Raw genomic sequence first — 18,229 nt, 5'->3', positions numbered from 1 at the left:
TCTCTTTTTATGTATTAGAGGGTCTTAATGGGGTTAACCGATAGGCGTAAAACGGCCAAAAATTTAGTCGATAGCCGTAAAAATTGAAAAATTTTAACCGTTAGCCGTAAATAGGGTAAAAAAAAGTTAACCGTAAAAGAAATTGTTCCCTAGATTTGCTACTTTTAAGGAAGGCACTAAACTCACTTATGGTTGCGTTTTTTATTTCGCGGCTAGTTTGGCTCCGTACGCACGTTTGGTAAAGCGCCTTTTAGGTGAAGACCAAGACCCATTTCCATTTCGGCCGCTCTCTCGGGGAACTTATTGTTTTTTCTATAGCGAAAGTGTGGCTTCTTGCTGGGGATTAATATTTGCGATTTTCAGGAGGTCGTGCCCTCGAAACACTAGTGAAACAACACGAAGAGATCTCACTGTTTGTAAAACAAGTTGCCGATAAACAACATTTCCCTGTTTTTCTCTGACGCTACAGTAGACATTGCCATGCCTAGTCCCTGTACGGCGTCTTCCCACGCAATTTCGGTCAAGGCATTTCGGTGGCGAACTCGCTCGGACCACGTGACCCGAAACGCATTAGCCGCGCGAAATAATAAGGCCTACGGACAAGGCAAAACGGCTGACAGTGGTTCCGTACAGTCCTTCGCTACCATTAAAAACACTGGACACCGGAATTTTGTTATTGGCCGTTTTCACACTAGAGCTAGAAACGGATTATCCGTCTGAGACTAGCTTGTGTACAGTCGCCCCCTTCCCGACAGACACCCCCTCTCCGATTTTTTTTCTGAGGGGAAGGGGCGGTTCTACACAGGCTATCTGCAACGGATGATCCCGTCTTCAAACTGTCCGTCGAAGTTGAAGGATAAAGTCAGGCGGATTGTTCATGCAAAATCAAAACTATTCCATTTTCAAATTAAGACGTATTACCTATCTGACGCGAATCATCAAACGGATAACCCGTCTCACACGAATAATCCGTCTCTAGTGTGAAAACGGCCATTTCTGTGAATGTCGAGCCCCGGCCTTGAGTTAGGCGTTCGCGTGTGTGCTTTGCTTTTTCACAAAGATTATTTTTAAATTGACTATTGACATTTTTATGTGTAAAATAATATTAGAAGTGGAATACTTCATAAAAAGTATGATCTATCAAATGTTAAAATTTTTCAAAAGAATAGCTTATTTCATATCCCGAGATGATCCTAAGACCTCTATTTTGCTTTAAAGATACATAAAAATACAGGTTAATTAATATTTAACTTTTTGAAACAAAAGAAGTTAATTTTTAACTTTTTTGTTAACCGTAACTGAAAAAAATTAGCCGATAGCTGTAAAAGAGCCAAAATTTTAGCCGATAACCGTCAATGCCACCACCCCATTGAGACCCTCGTATTAGCCAGTTAATTTTTTTTTGCTTCTGTACTTAATAGATAATTATATTGTCTTTAAAAAGCCCCTTCGGGAAAGATAATAATAAAAAGTAAAAAAAAAAGATTGTTTCATTGTAAATTTACTAAATTTGACAGTTTTTATAAATAAAGATCCCCTTTTAATGTAACATATACACTCAATATATGTCTAAACAAGTCCAGTTATTTCCTCAATTAGCCATTGAATAAGGGTGGATTCATTTGCAACGTACGCGTATAGTTGTCGTATTTGCCCACAGGAATTTTTTATTGTTTTTAGGCTCAGTTACAAACAATAAAAAATTCCAGCGGGCAAATGCGACAGCTATACGCGTATGTTGCAAATGAATCCACCCTAAGTCAGGTTGTTAAAAGGGATAGAGGTCCCAGTCACGAATAAGGACCCTATTTTCCTTCATGTCACGAATCACGTATCTAACATCCATTGTCGCAGAAAATGATATCTATTGACATCTCTATTTCCGTTACGCCCGTTTTTGCCATTTAGATCAAAATTTACGATGCTTTGGAAATCAATCGGGCTTTCGTTCTATTCATTCAACTGTGACGGCTCTTCTTGACGCCACGGATACGTGGGCGTATAATATTGACCGTGGCAAAATCAATGTTATCGTATTCCTAGATTTAAAAAGGGCTTTCGAAACGGTGGACCACGAGATCCCTCTATCAAAACTAAACCTCTACGATATTAATGGTATTGTGCATCAATGGTTTCAGTCATATTTAGAGGACCGCACACAAATGCGTTCCATCAATGGTCTCTTCTCTAGCAGTTGCTCTTTAAGTTGTGGTGTCCCTCAGGGTACTATTTTAGGTCCATTGTTGTTTCTATTATATGTTAACGATCTTCCCAACTGCCTGTCAAATTGCGAGCCTCGGATGTACGCTGATGATACCCATCTTACATACGCGAGCAACAATATTCACAATATTCAGACAAGTTTAAAGGAAGACGTGGAAAATGTTCAAAATTGGCTAAGAGCAAACAAACTCACTCTAAATATGACTTAAAACCGAGTTCATGTTAATTGGATCTAGGCAGAGGCTAAGTACTGTAACAGTTTCCCCAACACTTGCAATTAAGGATTTTCGAGTTATCCAAGTCGCTACGGCTAAATCTCTTGGAGTGACCATCGATGATAATCTCGATTGGGGTCGCCATATGGAGAAGATAATAAAGAAATTATCTTCTGGCATCGGGGCCATAAAGCGAGTAAGCCTCCTTGTCCCCCAAGCGACCCTATAACTAATTTACCAAGCTCTTATTCACCCTCACTTCAATTATTGCCATACTGTTTGGGGGAACTGTGGGATAACCCTAAGGAAAAAACTTGAAAAACTACAAAATAGAGCAGCCCGTGTTTTGACATTTTCAGACTACGATGAAGACGCTGGTTACCTGTTTGAACTCCCAGGCTGGAACAATCTAGCACGCCAGCATGAAAATGAAAAAGCCACGATGGTTTATAAGTCTTCACACGGATTAGCTCCAGAATATTTATGTTCTAGGTTTGCAATACGAGAAACGGCACATGACTTTAAAGACTCTGAGAATAAACTTTGCATCCCTTTACAACGGACAAATTATTACAAAAATAGCTTTAGAATTAGTGGCGCCATCCTATGGAACAAACTCCCGTGTAATGTGAGGTAAACAGAGTCCCTTACGAAATTCAAATGTCTTCTTAAACAAGTACTCTAGGGCACGGCATTCGTGGAAAGCTGCTTTTTATTTAATATTTTTTATAATGTAGATAGTTTTTAATGTCTTCTTATTTGAAATCTATCTATCTATCTATCTATCTATCTATCTATCTATCTATCTATCTATCTATCTATCTATCTATCTATCTATCTATCTATCTATCTATCTATCTATCTAACTATCTATCTATCAATCTATCTATCTATCTATCTATCTATCTATCTATCTATCTCTGCTATTTTTATTGTTGTCTTCAGGTTATGTGGAAGATTAAGACTTGAAAGACTTGAAAGGTGACAAGTCTAAGGCATACAGTGTACGCCTCTCCCCCGAAAATCAACGCCATGGCTAGCTCCTTCTCTACTTTCAAAATGCCGGCATGTGGAGTCCCTACTGCACGATACCGATTAGCATGAAAGCAAGCGACCTCGAACTATTTAGACATTTCCCTTCAGGAGAATTCTTTGCAAGGAGCATTTTTCTTATCATTGCCATCGTTACTGCCAAAATTCTCCAGTACAATAATATATTCTTCGAGCGCACCTTATTCAGTGTTATAGAGAACTTCTTTCTGGCCCCCAGCTATAACAAAATTGTCTCATCTTATTGGCTATCACTAGCCCCGGATTAAGCATTAATTATGCGAGTGGTTAAAGAAGATCGAACGACCGCGTATCAATTCTGCTATCAGCGGGCTGCATTTTGTTAACTCATCACCTCGTTAAGCAAAATAATATTTCACCCCGGGGTGAAATTTTATATTTTTACTGTACGCAAGTGCAGCATTTCAAAGACCTTTACTGTGTGTGATACCCAAAACTTTGTAGAGCCCACAATGCAAAGCTATCTTTATGGTGTCATAAGAAAGAAGCTTTTTTCAATCAGTGACACAAGCGACTACTGGAAAAAGTCCGAGTTCTCCCGCAGGTGTCGAAACCTATAACTTGGTTACTGGTCCAGATCCTCTACCACTGAGCTATGAGAGAGATTCGTGGGAGCAAAGGCCGTTAAACTATGTTCACACTCCATATGCACATCTTCAATATTGCCCCTTGTGCACCCACAAAATTTTGCACAACTTTTGATTTTAACTTCCCCTAGGCATTACAGCCGTCCTAGGACAAATTGAGGATAATGCTTATGGAAAAATGGTTGGCGGGGTTGAAAGGGGGGAGGATCAAACAGGGAATATTTTAGAATCTGAGCAAATAGCGAATCAGACTGCGAAGCTGGAGGGTTTTGTTGGGGAATGCGTGCGCGAAAGAGGGGTGAAACGGAAAGAAGTTTTAGAGAAAAAGAGCACCCCCTGCGCTCTTCAACAAAAGTAGCAGCTACGCAGGCTAAGGTTTACATGTTTGCAAAATCGTTTACTTTTATTCCCAGGTATTCATGCCACAACTTTTTCAGGACATGATCTCTCATTTTTTTTACTTCTCTAATTTCAGAGGTACTTTGGAAGCTGATGACGTAATCGGTAAGGAATGACAGCTTCTTTCTATGTTAATTTAGGTTTATTAATGCAAAGTATGTTTTCTCTTCAGATTTGGATAGTTATGAAGACGGTGATGGACAGTCTTTTTAAAGATACATTGAACAGGTGTGAAATATAACAAATAAGTGATCTTCATTCACTCTCGGAAGGATATATAGCACAAAGGTGATCAAGTTATGCCTAATTGTATTAAAATAACGTTGTTTTTAATAGTAGAATGAAAAAAGGAATAGGCCAAATAAGAGTTAATAAGGCTTACCTATAAACCACTATAAGGTGCATTCATTTGCAGCATAGACTTTTTTAAGGCGTAAAAAACAACTGCAAAAGTGACGGCCTATTGGCAAATGTTGTTTTAAAATGAATGCACACGCTACATGTTGCTTTAATGGTTAAAAAGTAAGCCTAATTTGAGGATCGTTCTCGAACTGTTCTGCGAGGAGCTTGATCGTATGGAGCCGCGAGTTCTGCGCACCAGTGATAAGTAATGTGGAGCGTGCTCCGACAGTGTGAAGTTTTTACAAAACGATTTATTTTTTAAAGTAACACTGTTACTTTTGCGTACAATTGTAATCCTTGACTGAGTTTTTACACGTTTTCTACCTTATACATTTTCATCCTGTTCCTTCTCTCTTTTCTTCCTCAGTTTCTGCCTTTGTCATTCTCAGTTCCTTGCTGTTTCGTTCTCTGTTTTTCTTTCTCCGTTTCTTTGTTTCTCTTAGTCTTTCTCTTATTTCCGTTTGATTACGGATTTTCTCTATTTTTATACTCTATCCCTTTTAACTTATCTTCAGAAACTCATTAATAATTCACAAAGAAAAAACAAAAAAATATATATAATGAGTGTCTTTACTATTTGATAAAGACACGGCTAAACTTTCCGTCCAATTTTTTAGACCAAAATAACCCCAAATCTAAATATCAGTGCAAGAATAAGTTGATCTATATCAGAGATTTTGAAGTCGTTCAAAAAAACCGCAGTCGTGCTGGGCGAAACCCTTGGGTGCTAGAAATACAGAATTTCACTCCGTCTTACATAAATGGGTAGGCGTAAGTACGTACGGACAATTTTCTCATAACCAAAATTTCTTGGAGGCATAGATAACCAAATTTTTTTACCCATGTGCTCCATAATGATCACCTAAAGGAAACTGCTTTGATCTTAAAACAAATTCTCTCAACTAATTCTTTAAGCCAAGGAATGGAGATCAGTCTGGAAAATTTGTCTGGGGATATTGGGATAACAGGGGTTAATTGGGACAGAAATGATTTTCAACATAGCAGGGTCCGAAATTAACTTTTTAATATGGGCGCCAACTGGTGAGCAAGTATAAATTTTTGGTCGTCAGAGGGCAAATTATGGTCGCCAAAAATTCCCCTTGGCGGCTTAGAAACGTTCAAGTCGTATTGATCGTAGCTGTTGTGGAGGTATATTTACAGGAAGATTCGTTTCACTTTTAAATTAAAAAAATATCAGCAGGACGAAAAGTACGCCCCTGTTGGCAAATAGCTTCGAGGTTTCAATTCTTAATCATTTTCTCCGAACGTGAAAGTCTACAATAACAACCAGCTTTACAAGTCGCCAGAACTGAATTTTCGGTCGCATTGGCGACCAGGAAGGCGCAATTTCGGACCCTGCATAGTGTGGTTTTAATAGCTGCAGCTGGACTTCAGTTGTGCGTGTGTTTTGTAGGTTATCGAGGAAAGAAGAATCGAATGTATCAACAGGAGACGACAATTCGCCAGCGGGTGATACAATGTGAATCATTTCATAACCAAGTGGCAGTTTTTTTTTGCGAGTTAATGTTGTATATCAGCGATTTTTTGTATTCCGCGTGAACCAATTTTTGCGATTGGTCCAATATTAGTCTGCTTTCCTCACTGGAAATTAATTACACGAGTCTTGTTGCGTTTATTTGAGTCAAAACACAGGCGAACCAACGTCCGAAAGTAAATACTGTTGTTTTATTGCAGTTGTGGAGTTTATAGCCTTCCTTCCGTTCCGCGCAAAAAGCGGGGGGTGAAGGGGGGGAGGTCCGGCTCATTTTTGCGATTTAATATTTACTCTAGTTTCTTTGTCGGGAACTTTCCTTCGCGGATCGTGAAGAAATCCGTAAAAATTGCAAAAATTTAGTGCCACACGATTTTAGATTTCATGATTGAAAATTAGAATATACCAGCTCCTGGATATACATGTGCACGCCTTTTTGTCGTCCTACCAAAATACAATAACGTTTGTCAGTCATCAAAAGGGCCTCGTAACCTGTTCCAGGCGTTCAGATTATGGGAACGGCGCTATGAGATGTGAGCAGGAAAACACAGCGAGTGGGTGGGTTAGGGATTGTTTCCCGCTCTCTGACCCCTCACCACTCGCTCCACTATCTGAACGCCTAGCGCAGGCTACTTCCAAGGAGGCCTCGAGACTCTTTGGCCCACCTTTCCTCCCCCACCCCCCCTTGCCACCTACCACCCCTTACTAAAAAGAAAAAAGGAAAGTCAAAAAATTAATTTTTGATCTTGGCGAGATTTGTATTGTCGCAGAGATCTTGACGAGATCTCGTCGAGGAGACGATCTCCGCGAGATTTGTTATGTCTCCGAGATGGCGACGAGATCTCACCGAAATGAAAGAGATCTCGTCAAGATTAATGAGATCTCCACGAGAACTCGGTGAGATTTGTTATGTCTCTGAGATAAACTCGCCCAGATCTCGCCAAGAACTCAACGAGATTTGTAGTGGCCTCTACTAATAACCTGCTTTAAGCTTCCGTACATATACCCGTCTAGGCGAAATAAGAGGGTAGTGACCTCTATACACCGGGCCGTTTCAGCGCCTACTGGTACGGGTAAACAATCATGTTTATAACAATCGTAGTTTTGTAAAAGGCAACCATTATTTCCCGGATGTAATAATGGTGTAACCATTCTACCCGGTAGCTTACTTGTTTCTCTCAAAGAGAAGCGTGAAAGTCCAAGCATGCAATTCGGTAGAGAGACCCTGGGAACGAGGAATGAACTGGAAGTCAGCCAAGAAATGTAATCAGTGCATTCCGTGAAAGAAGCCGAAGAAGAATCGCCATATTTAGAGGAAATTCATCAAACGCTTCCTTCCTCAGATCAGCAGCCTTAGGTAAGAGATGTATATTACATATAGAGTACTTCATAGAAAGTGCGTGATAATGGAATTTAATACGAGCGAGTTGTTAAGGTATGAGAAAGCTCACTCCCTGCGCTAACTCGTGTCAGCAGCTCCTGTTAAAACTCGTTCCATTGTTATTTAAACTTTAGAATACCCGGCCACTTACTTGAATCTCTTTGAATGACAAGTATGCTCTTTGTTATTCCTCGATCAGGTTTAAAGCGCAAAAGAAGTGGCCGAATATTCTTAAGGGTGCATTCATTCGATTGACCTTATCTGGAAGAGGAATACATAGAATAAGCCTTCAAATGACCTGTTATTTCAAGAGGCTCTTTGCATGACTTGATCACGTGATCAACTTTCGGTAAACATGAATACAGTTCACTTTTGAAAAATTTTGCCAGCACAAGCTGAAAGAGCATATCAAAATTAGGTAACCTGAGAATTTTCAGCCCTATATCTCAAAAGTAGCGATTGTAATGGCCGCTGAAAGTTGGAAGCATTTGTTTGAGAAAAACAACTTTTGCCATCTAGTCACACTTGCATGGTTTTCCATACAAATCCTTGTAATTTCGAAATTTTCAAAACTGTCATGAAATATTTCCATAAGCATTAAGAGCAGTTGTCTGTAAGATTCGAACCATATTGAAAAGTCGCTGCCACACTGTCTTACCGAATTGGCTAAAAATTGGCATGTAGACTTGATTTGGGGTCTTTAATGAGGAAAAGGTAACTTAAGATTCTAATTCCTCCTATTTCGGAAATTATCGACATGGCTATTTTTGGGTGCTCAGACCGGCGTCATATTGGTTAACCTTCGACTACAACCCTGTCTTCAAAGCTAATCTTCCTTTGCCGAAACACATTGAGAGAACTATCCCTCTTCATTGTGTTTTTAGAAACTACTTTGAATTGATTATGTTTTCGCAACGATCGACTAAAGTTTTGGTTGGTATACTTTTTTAATTATTTGCACCTACAAAATTAACAGAAATTCAAAGGCGTATATCTCTCTTGCCACATCGCATTGAAGCTTGCCACTCTGCCTGAATACTCATTGTTTGTAGTTAAATCGAGTTTGTTAACAAAAAAATTGGCAATTTAACGGAGCAGAAACAAAAGTAATGAATGGAAGAGTTTTGTAGCGACTTTGTCAGTAAGCTTTGCACCAAATACTCGCCAGGTGTTACCAAAATTACAATCGATAATAGAGTGTCTGTCACTAAATTTGAGTGATCTGTATAATAAAATTAGCCTCTGTAATATTAGCAATAGCTCTGCTGTGAAAAACAGTATAAAAAGGCATGTTGTATAAGGAAAAGGAAAATGAATCTGTTATATTTATGCCACAGTACGATGCATAAACAAAATGCAACCATCACAGTCGAACTGGAATTTTGCTGATTTTCCTCCAGTTCCTTTATTGAAACCAGAGCTTTTAAAATTAACCATAAAATGAAAAATATTGAAATTGAAATTACCATCTTGATCGAAAAAAAAGTAATATTTTCCCACGCATATTGCGGGTCGTCATGTTCTTTGCATGGCATTTGAACTCACGTGAAACTGCCTGATTTCAAACAACTGAACTGAAGAATCCGTGAAAATCTTACCCAGGCAATAAATAATGGAAGTTGATATAAGTTATCATTATTAGTGAGCAAGGATGCGATGATAGTTCCAGCTACATGTATTTACAGCATTTGAAGATTTGCTCTAAACTCCTTAGACATGAGCCCTTGATATAAATATTATTACTTCCAGTTTTACAAATTGGGCGTTGGCAAAGTAATAAATAGACTTAATCTCTCTTGTGCACCATTAACCCTTTAAGTCCCAACAGTGACCAACATCAATTTTCTCCTAACAACATCCATACATTGTCAAGAAATAAAGTTATGAGAATTAATGAAATAATCACCGAAGAGAAAATGCCAAGATTGTTTATCAAAGTCTCTCAACTGATTCTTAAAGGAAATGTATGGAGATCAGTTTGGAGAATTTGTATGTGGATATTGGGGCTTAAAGGGTTAACAACGATTCCGTGCAAAATTTTCAGATATTTGTTCCAATCATTGAAGCTCGTCGTGAGGAGATTGTTGGTCTTTCTGTAAAGTGTTTTGTGATAAACAGGAAAATTGATTTGGAGGGGGTTGAGAGGAATAAGGGATGACCATAGCCAAGATACAAAAACCCCAGTCACCTCTTCAAGGGGCTTTAAAGCTGTGCACAAATGCTCCACCCTAGGGGCAATTCCAGATTTTCGTTTTCTTGAAAAAGCTTAAAATCGCTTGTTCATGCGTGGATAACTCATGCGAGTCCTTATTCTAAGTAAAGGAAACAGCAAAGAAAATTCAGTTAGCGAAGAGGGTGTTTATCCGATATCGCAACAATAAGGGTGTTCTTCCACGGAGTGATTGAAGATGAGTCTGCAGTTTTATGTAAAATCATTCACCATGTTTACGGACCTTTCAACAGCATAAGTGTACCAATTGACGTAATGATCAGTGGTAAAAAAAAACAAACGCTTTTTACTGTAGGACGATGACCTCATCATACATGTACAAAAGGCGTCTTCACTCTGGCATCCTCAATTTCAAACTGTCAAAACCTAATTTTCTCTGCTCGTCAACTCAAAAATGCCTTTAAGAACAATTAGTGGCAATGTGCTTGTTAGTAAGAGGTCCAACATAAAGGAAACATTCATACATGTAATCAATTTGGTCAATGCATTAATAAAGGGAGACATTCTCCTTTACCGTTAGGGACAGAGTTCAAAAGCCCAAAAGACTTATTTCAGCTCTAGCATGTGTTGTCTAGCGATTTGCCTTGAGCTTCTCTGAATTTTTCAGATCAAACAAGCTGTGCCCATCGTACATAATCTTGTCTGGGCTCCCTTGAAAAATTGCACTTGATCAGAAGCCTTCAAGTTCCCGCCGCAATAACTTCATCATCTATTTTAATGGGTGGTTTTCTGGAACTATCCTAGTTATCCCTTCTGGTCATCACTATATTAGCGAGCACGTTTAACTTCTCTCCAGAAAAAGTCTCTATCAGGAGCGTAGCCAGGATTTTCTACTTGTTTCCAGCTGTGCGCACAATTTTCAAAACTATACCCTAACTTCTTACTCAGTTCTCCTGTAACGTTTCTCCATTACATTTGCTAATTCTGTTAACTAAGTGAGGTTATGCGTGGATGAAATGGCACTTGCAATCGGTGAGAAAATTAGGTTAGACACTTTGCCCTCAAGGACGGCTCTCACGTTTTGCTGGCACTTTCTACCTTAGAAAGGAAAAGTGGAGCTTTGCCTTCCCCACTCCCTGTAAACAATCTCGTTCGCCTGTTAAAAAAACTATCCAACTTTAATTTTTAATAAAGGTACCGTATTTCCCCGCAGATAGGCCGCACCCGTGTATAGGCCGCACCCCAAACTTTCAATGGTTTTCATGGGAAAAAAAAATAGTGAGTTCGAGTACCGGGATAAATAAACTGAAGTTTGAAATCAACAACAGCTAATGCGTATCAAGTCAAATTTATTTTTGACAATAATTTCTACATGAACGTGAAAATATTCAAACTATAAACTGAAATGCCTTTTCGCTAACATTTTATATACAGCATACTTAAAGACAAAATCAAGATTCTTCGAAGATATGGACTTAGTGTTTAGTTGTATGTATTGTTAAGTTAGTCACAATTGAAAGCAAACATTAAAACGCCAATTTAGTGTACGACTGTGAGATCTCTTGCATATTAATGAGGTGTCAAAACACTTGTACCCGCGTATAGGCCGCAACCCTAATTTCGGTCCCATTTTTTCGGGAAAAAAGTGCGGCCTATCCGCGGGTAAATATGGTACATGGGTAGAAATTCAAATTGTTTTCAAATGTTCTTCAAAATGTACGCCATGCAAATGGTCTCATGAGGCGTTTGTGATGTTATAAACTATTTGACGTGGCCCTTTTTTACAGCTTATGTGCATTGGTGAAATTACAACTTGGGTTTTCTTGGATTGAAAAGGGTGGGCTCTTTCTAAATGTGGCGTTGTTTATGGGAACTCAGTATACAGAATCAGTCGATGGCAAACAACGAAAAGGCTTTTATGTGGTAAGTTACAGTGATGAACCTTGCATCGAGATGGTCATATTTTTGTACGTACCTTCAGTGTTGGTCTGAAAATATTTTGTTACGGATTTGGTGCAGGGCTGGGGGAGTGGGGGCAGGGGGGAGAGAGAGTTGCAAATGCTTACAGGAGGCCCTAACTATCTAATGATTAGAAAAAAATATTTGGAAAGGTGCATTGTCATGGAGTTAAGGAGATTTGACTAATCAGCCAATTTCCCGCCAAACATACTGGTGTGGCCAGAGGCGCCAAAATTGTGTTTGCTCGCCCCGGGCTGGCTAAACTTTTGGGATGTGGTCATGGAGTTATAAACAATGAGGTCATCATCTATATAGCCTGCTCGCCAAGTGACTGCATTTCGCTTTTCAGAGACCCATCAGTTACTTTTTGACCCTTTTGAATCAGAATTTATGTCCGTGATGTAATACTGGTGGTGAGGTCAGTCTACAAGCAGAGTCGTGAAAAACACCAATGCTTTATAGCCTTTACATTGAAAACATTTCTAGCTATCGGGGAAAGAAAAGAAGCTTAAAATATCAACATAAAATGTCATTTCAAATTTCACTTTGCCACCATTTGAAAATTATTGTGAATCAGAACGAATGATAGTTCACTCAAATGTGGGGGGGGGGGGGGGGGGGGGAGGGGGGGAGGGAATTCTTTAAGGTTCCAGATTGCTAGAAAATTAAAAGTTATGAGAAAATACTGGGCAAACTGCTGAATACATGCAGAAATGAGAAAGGAAATTAAAAAAACAACTTTCTGCTCAAAGTCAGGGTGAAACGTTTAATAGCGTCAAGAAGACTGAACCTAATTGAGGTTGTACATTTCACTTCCATTCCGGCGTGCAGTTCCATGTCCTTCTAAAAATAGCTTCGTCTCCCACCGATCAGTCCATGTCATATTTTTCGGACTTTTATTCAGTAATGACGGTACAATCAAGTAATTTGGCTTGATGAGTTCTTTAATTTCATTTCATACACTAGTTTTATATCTTATGCTGGAAAGATCTGCCAAATGTACATAGAAGCAAAGGTAGGTTCCTGTTTGCACATGTAATATGGAATTAATGCCACATAATTTGTGTTAAGCCGCTGTGCATGGTTTCTTATTCTAGACTTTTGATAAAAATTGACAAAGTTTGCGTTATCTTTGCCTAAGAAAATATGTTATTTGCAGCTGTACACAGCGAAATACTACAGAGAAAATTGTAACTGTGCACATGAGCGGCTCCCGCTTATGGTCTGGCAAATCAATGAGTGAACTTGAGCTAGTTAACCGTGTGTAACAAAATTTATAATTTTCATTTTAGCGCATATTTAAGCTCTTTGCAACATCAGAAACAAAAGATCATCTTTTTACATTACATGTGAGGGTTTTTTAAGCGATAGATAGGTTCTAAGAGGCACGATCAATTTTTAAGAATTTTGTTTTCAAATATTCACCGAAATTAATTGTTTGGAAGTTTTAGCGGTCAAGTGGCTGAACCATTGCGCATTCATGCAATTATCGTTCTGTTCTATTACGTTTGCCCAATTATTTTATTCAACAGTCTAACTTATCTATAAACAAACTATGTTTAGTTAAAATGCTCATAGCTCAGGCTTAACCATTTTCAGTGAAAAACAGGTAAAAGAAAGGAGGAAGGATAGTTCTTTGCAACTGTATGAGTCACGATTAAGTTAAATTTTAATGATAAGGGTAGAATTAATTATTGTAAACCCTCCTTCAGTTTACCAACATGGCGGCCTCACGAGGCCTCGTCAAAACTGTCATGCCTGTATCTTTGAAACCAAAGAGAATTCAAACCTTAGAATATGTATTCAGTATTTAGGACACCATTCTAAGACTACATGTCAACAATCAGCCAAATCGATGAGATATTATGTCAGGCCGAAGTTCAAATTTTACAGAAAATCACTCTTACAGGGCTCAAAATTCTCCTTTTAATTCACAACAGGCAATTTGAAAGTTGCTTTTCCCATACAAATGCTTCTAAGTCTCGGCGGCCGTTGCAATCGCTACTTTTGAGATATATGCCTGAAAATGCTTAGGTTACTTAATACCTTAATATGCTCTTTCAGCTTGTGCTAACAAACTTTTTCAAAAGTGAACTGTTTTCATGTTTACGGAAAGTTGATCATGTGATCAAGTTATGCAAAGAGCCTATTGTGGAAGAAGTGGAAGTATATCAGAGACCTTAGATTACCTGGCCTGTCACTAACCATAAATACGGGCAGACCGTGTTGCCCAAGAGAAAGAGCTAGGCTACAGGGGTAAATAATGATCTTATTGCCTGAGAGGGTACCATAGATTTAAGGCCAGTGGAATATAAGAGCAAAAATCTATTGTCCTTCCTACAACAATTGAAAGAATCCCTGGACCAAAAATTAAATCTCAAAATTCCCCTGCTGAATTGCTGAATTCTCAAGAATTCACTGCGGCAAAACAGAATTCCTGAGACAATAAAGTTGGGCAATAAAAACAATAATCAAGACATCAATGCATTGCTTAAGATACACAACCCCAAGGCACTAATTACCCTAAAGGCTCAAATTAACCCCCCTCTCCTCCCTCCGCCCCTCAAATAGGCACCCTATTCAAATAAGTACCACCCTTTTAGGCTTCAAATGTTAAAAATAAATGAAAATAAAATAAAAATATTGTAAATAAAAATGCAATGTTTGCATGATGAAGGCATCTCAAAGATTAGTCAAACATAATAATTTATTATGATTTCATTGCACTTGTTTTTCTATACATCAAGGGCCAGCTGTTTGGTTAATTTAGTTGGTCATATTTGTTAGGGAGGTTTTTTTAATTTTACTAAGATGTCGTTACAAGATCTTTTCAGTGGCATCCATGTCTCGTCCATTTCTTTGTTGTATCTAAATGAAAGCAACGCTAAAAACTCCCAATTCACTACAATCAAAAGTTAATGGGAACATTGATCTGTAGTTTTGAGAAGGTTTAGTGGTGTAACTCAATCGAACATGATGCAAAGATTTTGGAAGGTTCTATAACACTATGTGGATCTTTTGAATTCTCAACATCCTGTCAAAAAATCTAAGTTCGGTACATGCGCAGTAATAGGATAGTGTTCGTTTAAGCTTCCGGCCCTCCCCTTCGTATAAGCGACCACCTTTAACACCCTGCCTTACTAAATACATGGTATACTGGACTTTTATCTTTCAAAAGGGTAGCATAAAAGTTACAGTCACAAGAGAATAACTTATTTGGGGACATCACACTATCAGATGTTAATGACTCAGCTCCTCTGAATATAGTGCTTGAGGATAGTTTTAATGGTAAGTTCCAAGCTAAGGACACGAACATAACACACTTGGGTATTTATTGAAAAATATGTTGTAGTTTCATTGCTTAGTTTTTTTGTCTGTGTGAAAGAAAGACAAATGCTATCTCGAGGCTGAAATACTAAAAAATGAAATAAGCGACCCCTTCAAATAAGTGTTTCCCCCTCAAATAAGCATAAATACGACAAATAGGCATCCCCATTGCCTGCCAGTGAAAATCAATTAACCACCCCCTCCTGGGATTATTTCCAGATCTGCAGAAATCAAATCATTTGTCACCTTATGATGTAATATAATTATCATAATACATGTACCTGATCACAAACATGTTCACGTACCCATAATACACATCCCATACGTAGCCACAATTGCCAGAATCAGTGTTTCTTAAGGCCTTTATTCCAAACAGTCTGAGCTGTACACAATAATGACATAATTTGTTTTCCTTGTATCATGGTCAGTTATTTTTTTGTTGTTTGTTGTATGTAGTACACTACTCAAAGTATGTGAAAATCTTTTAGTGACACCATGAAACTATGCACATATTGCAGATTAGAAATTGCACGCGATGAATTCTGTTCCAAAATGTAGATGTGTTGTTCGATTCAATATTATAAGTGACCACCTCCCTAAGATGACCTGACTCAATCTTTGCATTTTTGGTGGTCATCAACAATAGTGTAGACTGAATTGAAATGAGAAAGAGGAGACACTTAATGGAAGAAAATGTTAGCTACTTAAAAGCAGAAAAGAAACCCTTGAGCTTTATACAGCAAGGAAAGGGGAAAGTTTACTGTCATTTTCGATTCTTTTAAGTCGCATGCAAGCAGATGGATCACTGCCTAACTAATGACATTATCAACAGAATTTCCTGCAGCATTGCTATCTTTTAGATACCCTAGTCTACTAATAAAAGATTTTTTGAATGCAGTAACAGCATCTGTTCTAGATTTCTTTTATTTTAATTCTGTGAAATTCACCTATATTGATGATATGATTGTGATTTTTCTATACCAGGTCACTATTAATTTGTTATTTCTAGATGGCAAGAAGAACTTTCGAGACTTTTTATTAACAATTTGAAACATGGAGCATTATTCCAATACAAAATTGAGAGCTTACTTAAAATATGAAGATGGATTAGCAGTTTTGGATCTAAAAGAGAAAGGACTATCCAGGGTACCTGATGCAGTCACTGAACTGAGTGAAATAGAGAATCTTGTGCTGGAAAAAAATAACTTGATTAAATTACCAGCAAGTATCAGCAAGCTGAAAAATCTTGTTGTGCTCAAATTGGATAGCAACAATATCACTGAACTACCTACTGAGATTGGTGACCTCAGGGAGCTGAGGGGGCTGAGTGTGAGTAACAACCAGTTGGTTGGTTTACCTACCAGTATACAGAGGCTGACCAAGCTTGAATGGCTGTACTTGAGTGGAAATAAACTAACTGAACTACCTGCTAAGATTAGTGACCTCAGGGAGCTGAGGAAGCTGTGGATGAGAAACAACCAGTTGGTTGGTTTACCTACCAGTATACAGAGGCTGACCAAGCTTAAATTGCTGTACTTGGATGGAAATAAACTAACTGAACTACCTACTGAGATTGGTGACCTCAGGGAGCTGAGGGGGCTGTGGGTGAGTTACAACCAGTTGGTTGGTTTACCTACCAGTATACAGAGGCTGACCAAGCTTAAATTGCTGAACTTGGATGGAAATAAACTATCTGAACTACCTACTGAGATTGGTGACCTCAGGGAGCTGAGGGGGCTGTGGGTGAGTTACAACCAGTTGGTTGGTTTACCTACCAGTATACAGAGGCTGACCAAGCTTGAATGGCTGTACATGCGTGGAAATAAACTAACTGAACTACCTGCTGAGATTAGTGACCTCAGGAAGCTGTGGGAGCTGAGTATGAGTAACAACCAGTTGGTTGGTTTACCTACCAGTATACAGAGGCTGACCAAGCTTGAATTGCTGTACTTGGATGGAAATAAACTAACTGAACTACCCGCTGAGATTGGTGACCTCAGGGAGCTGAGGGGGCTGTGGGTGAGTTACAACCAGTTGGTTGGTTTACCTACCAGTATACAGAGGCTGACCAAGCTTGAATTGCTGCACTTGAATGGAAATAAACTAACTGAACTACCTACTGAGATTGGTGACCTCAGGGAGCTGTTGGGGCTGAGTGTGTGTAACAACCAGTTGGTTGGTTTACCTACCAGTATACAGAGGCTGACCAAGCTTGAAAGGCTGCACTTGAATGGAAATAAACTAACTGAGCTACCTGCTGAGATTGGTGACCTCAGGAAGCTGTTCTGGCTGAGTGTGGATCGTAATCCTTTAACTGTTGACGCAATAAGACGTGCCTTGAAGTTAAGGAAGAAAGGAGTATTTGTATATGGTGTTGAAGGTAAGCACAGTGGCTATTGTAGTTATTAGGAAGTTCGAAAAAAACTGAGATAAAATTCCACTATTTGCCTGGGAAAGGGAAGTCATTTTTTTTTTCAGTTATCGGGGGTTTCGCGAATTTGAGGGTTTGATAAATCATTAAGATAATTTATGCTACAAACTGTACTTTTAAAATCAATGGTAAGTTTCTTGTACGTATTAATTCATTTTAATTAATTCGTCTGTTTTAAAATTTCAAATCAGCTGTGAAAAATAGCTATTATCCAGGGTAGGGTAATATCTAAGAGTAATGAACACCAAACATTGTATTCCATCACACCCTTATACTAAATGACTCACCGGTTGTGCTTTCACGAACTTTCGGAGGGAGGGAAGCCACGACCGGAAATACGTCTGCTGTTCGCAGCCTAATATTTCGTCGGGGAGGAAAAAAATACGAGCTCCCCTAGAAACGCCTGCGGGGGAGGCTATGTTTTTTTACTGTGGTCGATTTGCTGCTGAGCGGAGCTTTTTTTCTAGGTGTTTGTTGACATCCCGACGATTACTAGCTGTTTTCACTTTTAAATATAGCTCGGAAGAACTCAGAGCATTCAAATTTAAAAAGCGCGCCACATTCAAAAATGT

General features: G+C 38.7%; 1 protein-coding gene across 1 annotated transcript; it reads left to right on the top strand.

Moving 5' to 3' along the window:
* The first annotated feature begins 4,673 nt into the window (after positions 1 to 4,673).
* Positions 4,674 to 17,635, top strand: LOC140932411 (uncharacterized). The gene is made up of 4 exons (XM_073382024.1): positions 4,674 to 4,723; positions 7,576 to 7,746; positions 15,078 to 15,187; positions 16,211 to 17,635. Exon 4 carries the CDS (start codon positions 16,280 to 16,282, stop codon positions 17,633 to 17,635), a length of 1,356 nt encoding a protein of 451 aa, XP_073238125.1. The 5' UTR covers positions 4,674 to 4,723; positions 7,576 to 7,746; positions 15,078 to 15,187; positions 16,211 to 16,279.
* Positions 17,636 to 18,229: the final 594 nt, after the last annotated feature.

The sequence above is a fragment of the Porites lutea genome, chromosome 3, assembly GCF_958299795.1.
Source record: "Porites lutea chromosome 3, jaPorLute2.1, whole genome shotgun sequence".
Lineage (NCBI taxonomy): Eukaryota > Metazoa > Cnidaria > Anthozoa > Scleractinia > Poritidae > Porites > Porites lutea.
This window is presented reverse-complemented; position numbering and strand designations above follow the sequence as displayed.

Excerpts from the sequence above, each read along its gene's own strand:
- LOC140932411 (XM_073382024.1), top strand. The coding sequence starts at position 16,280 with ATGGAGCATTATTCCAATACAAAATTGAGAGCTTACTTAAAATATGAA.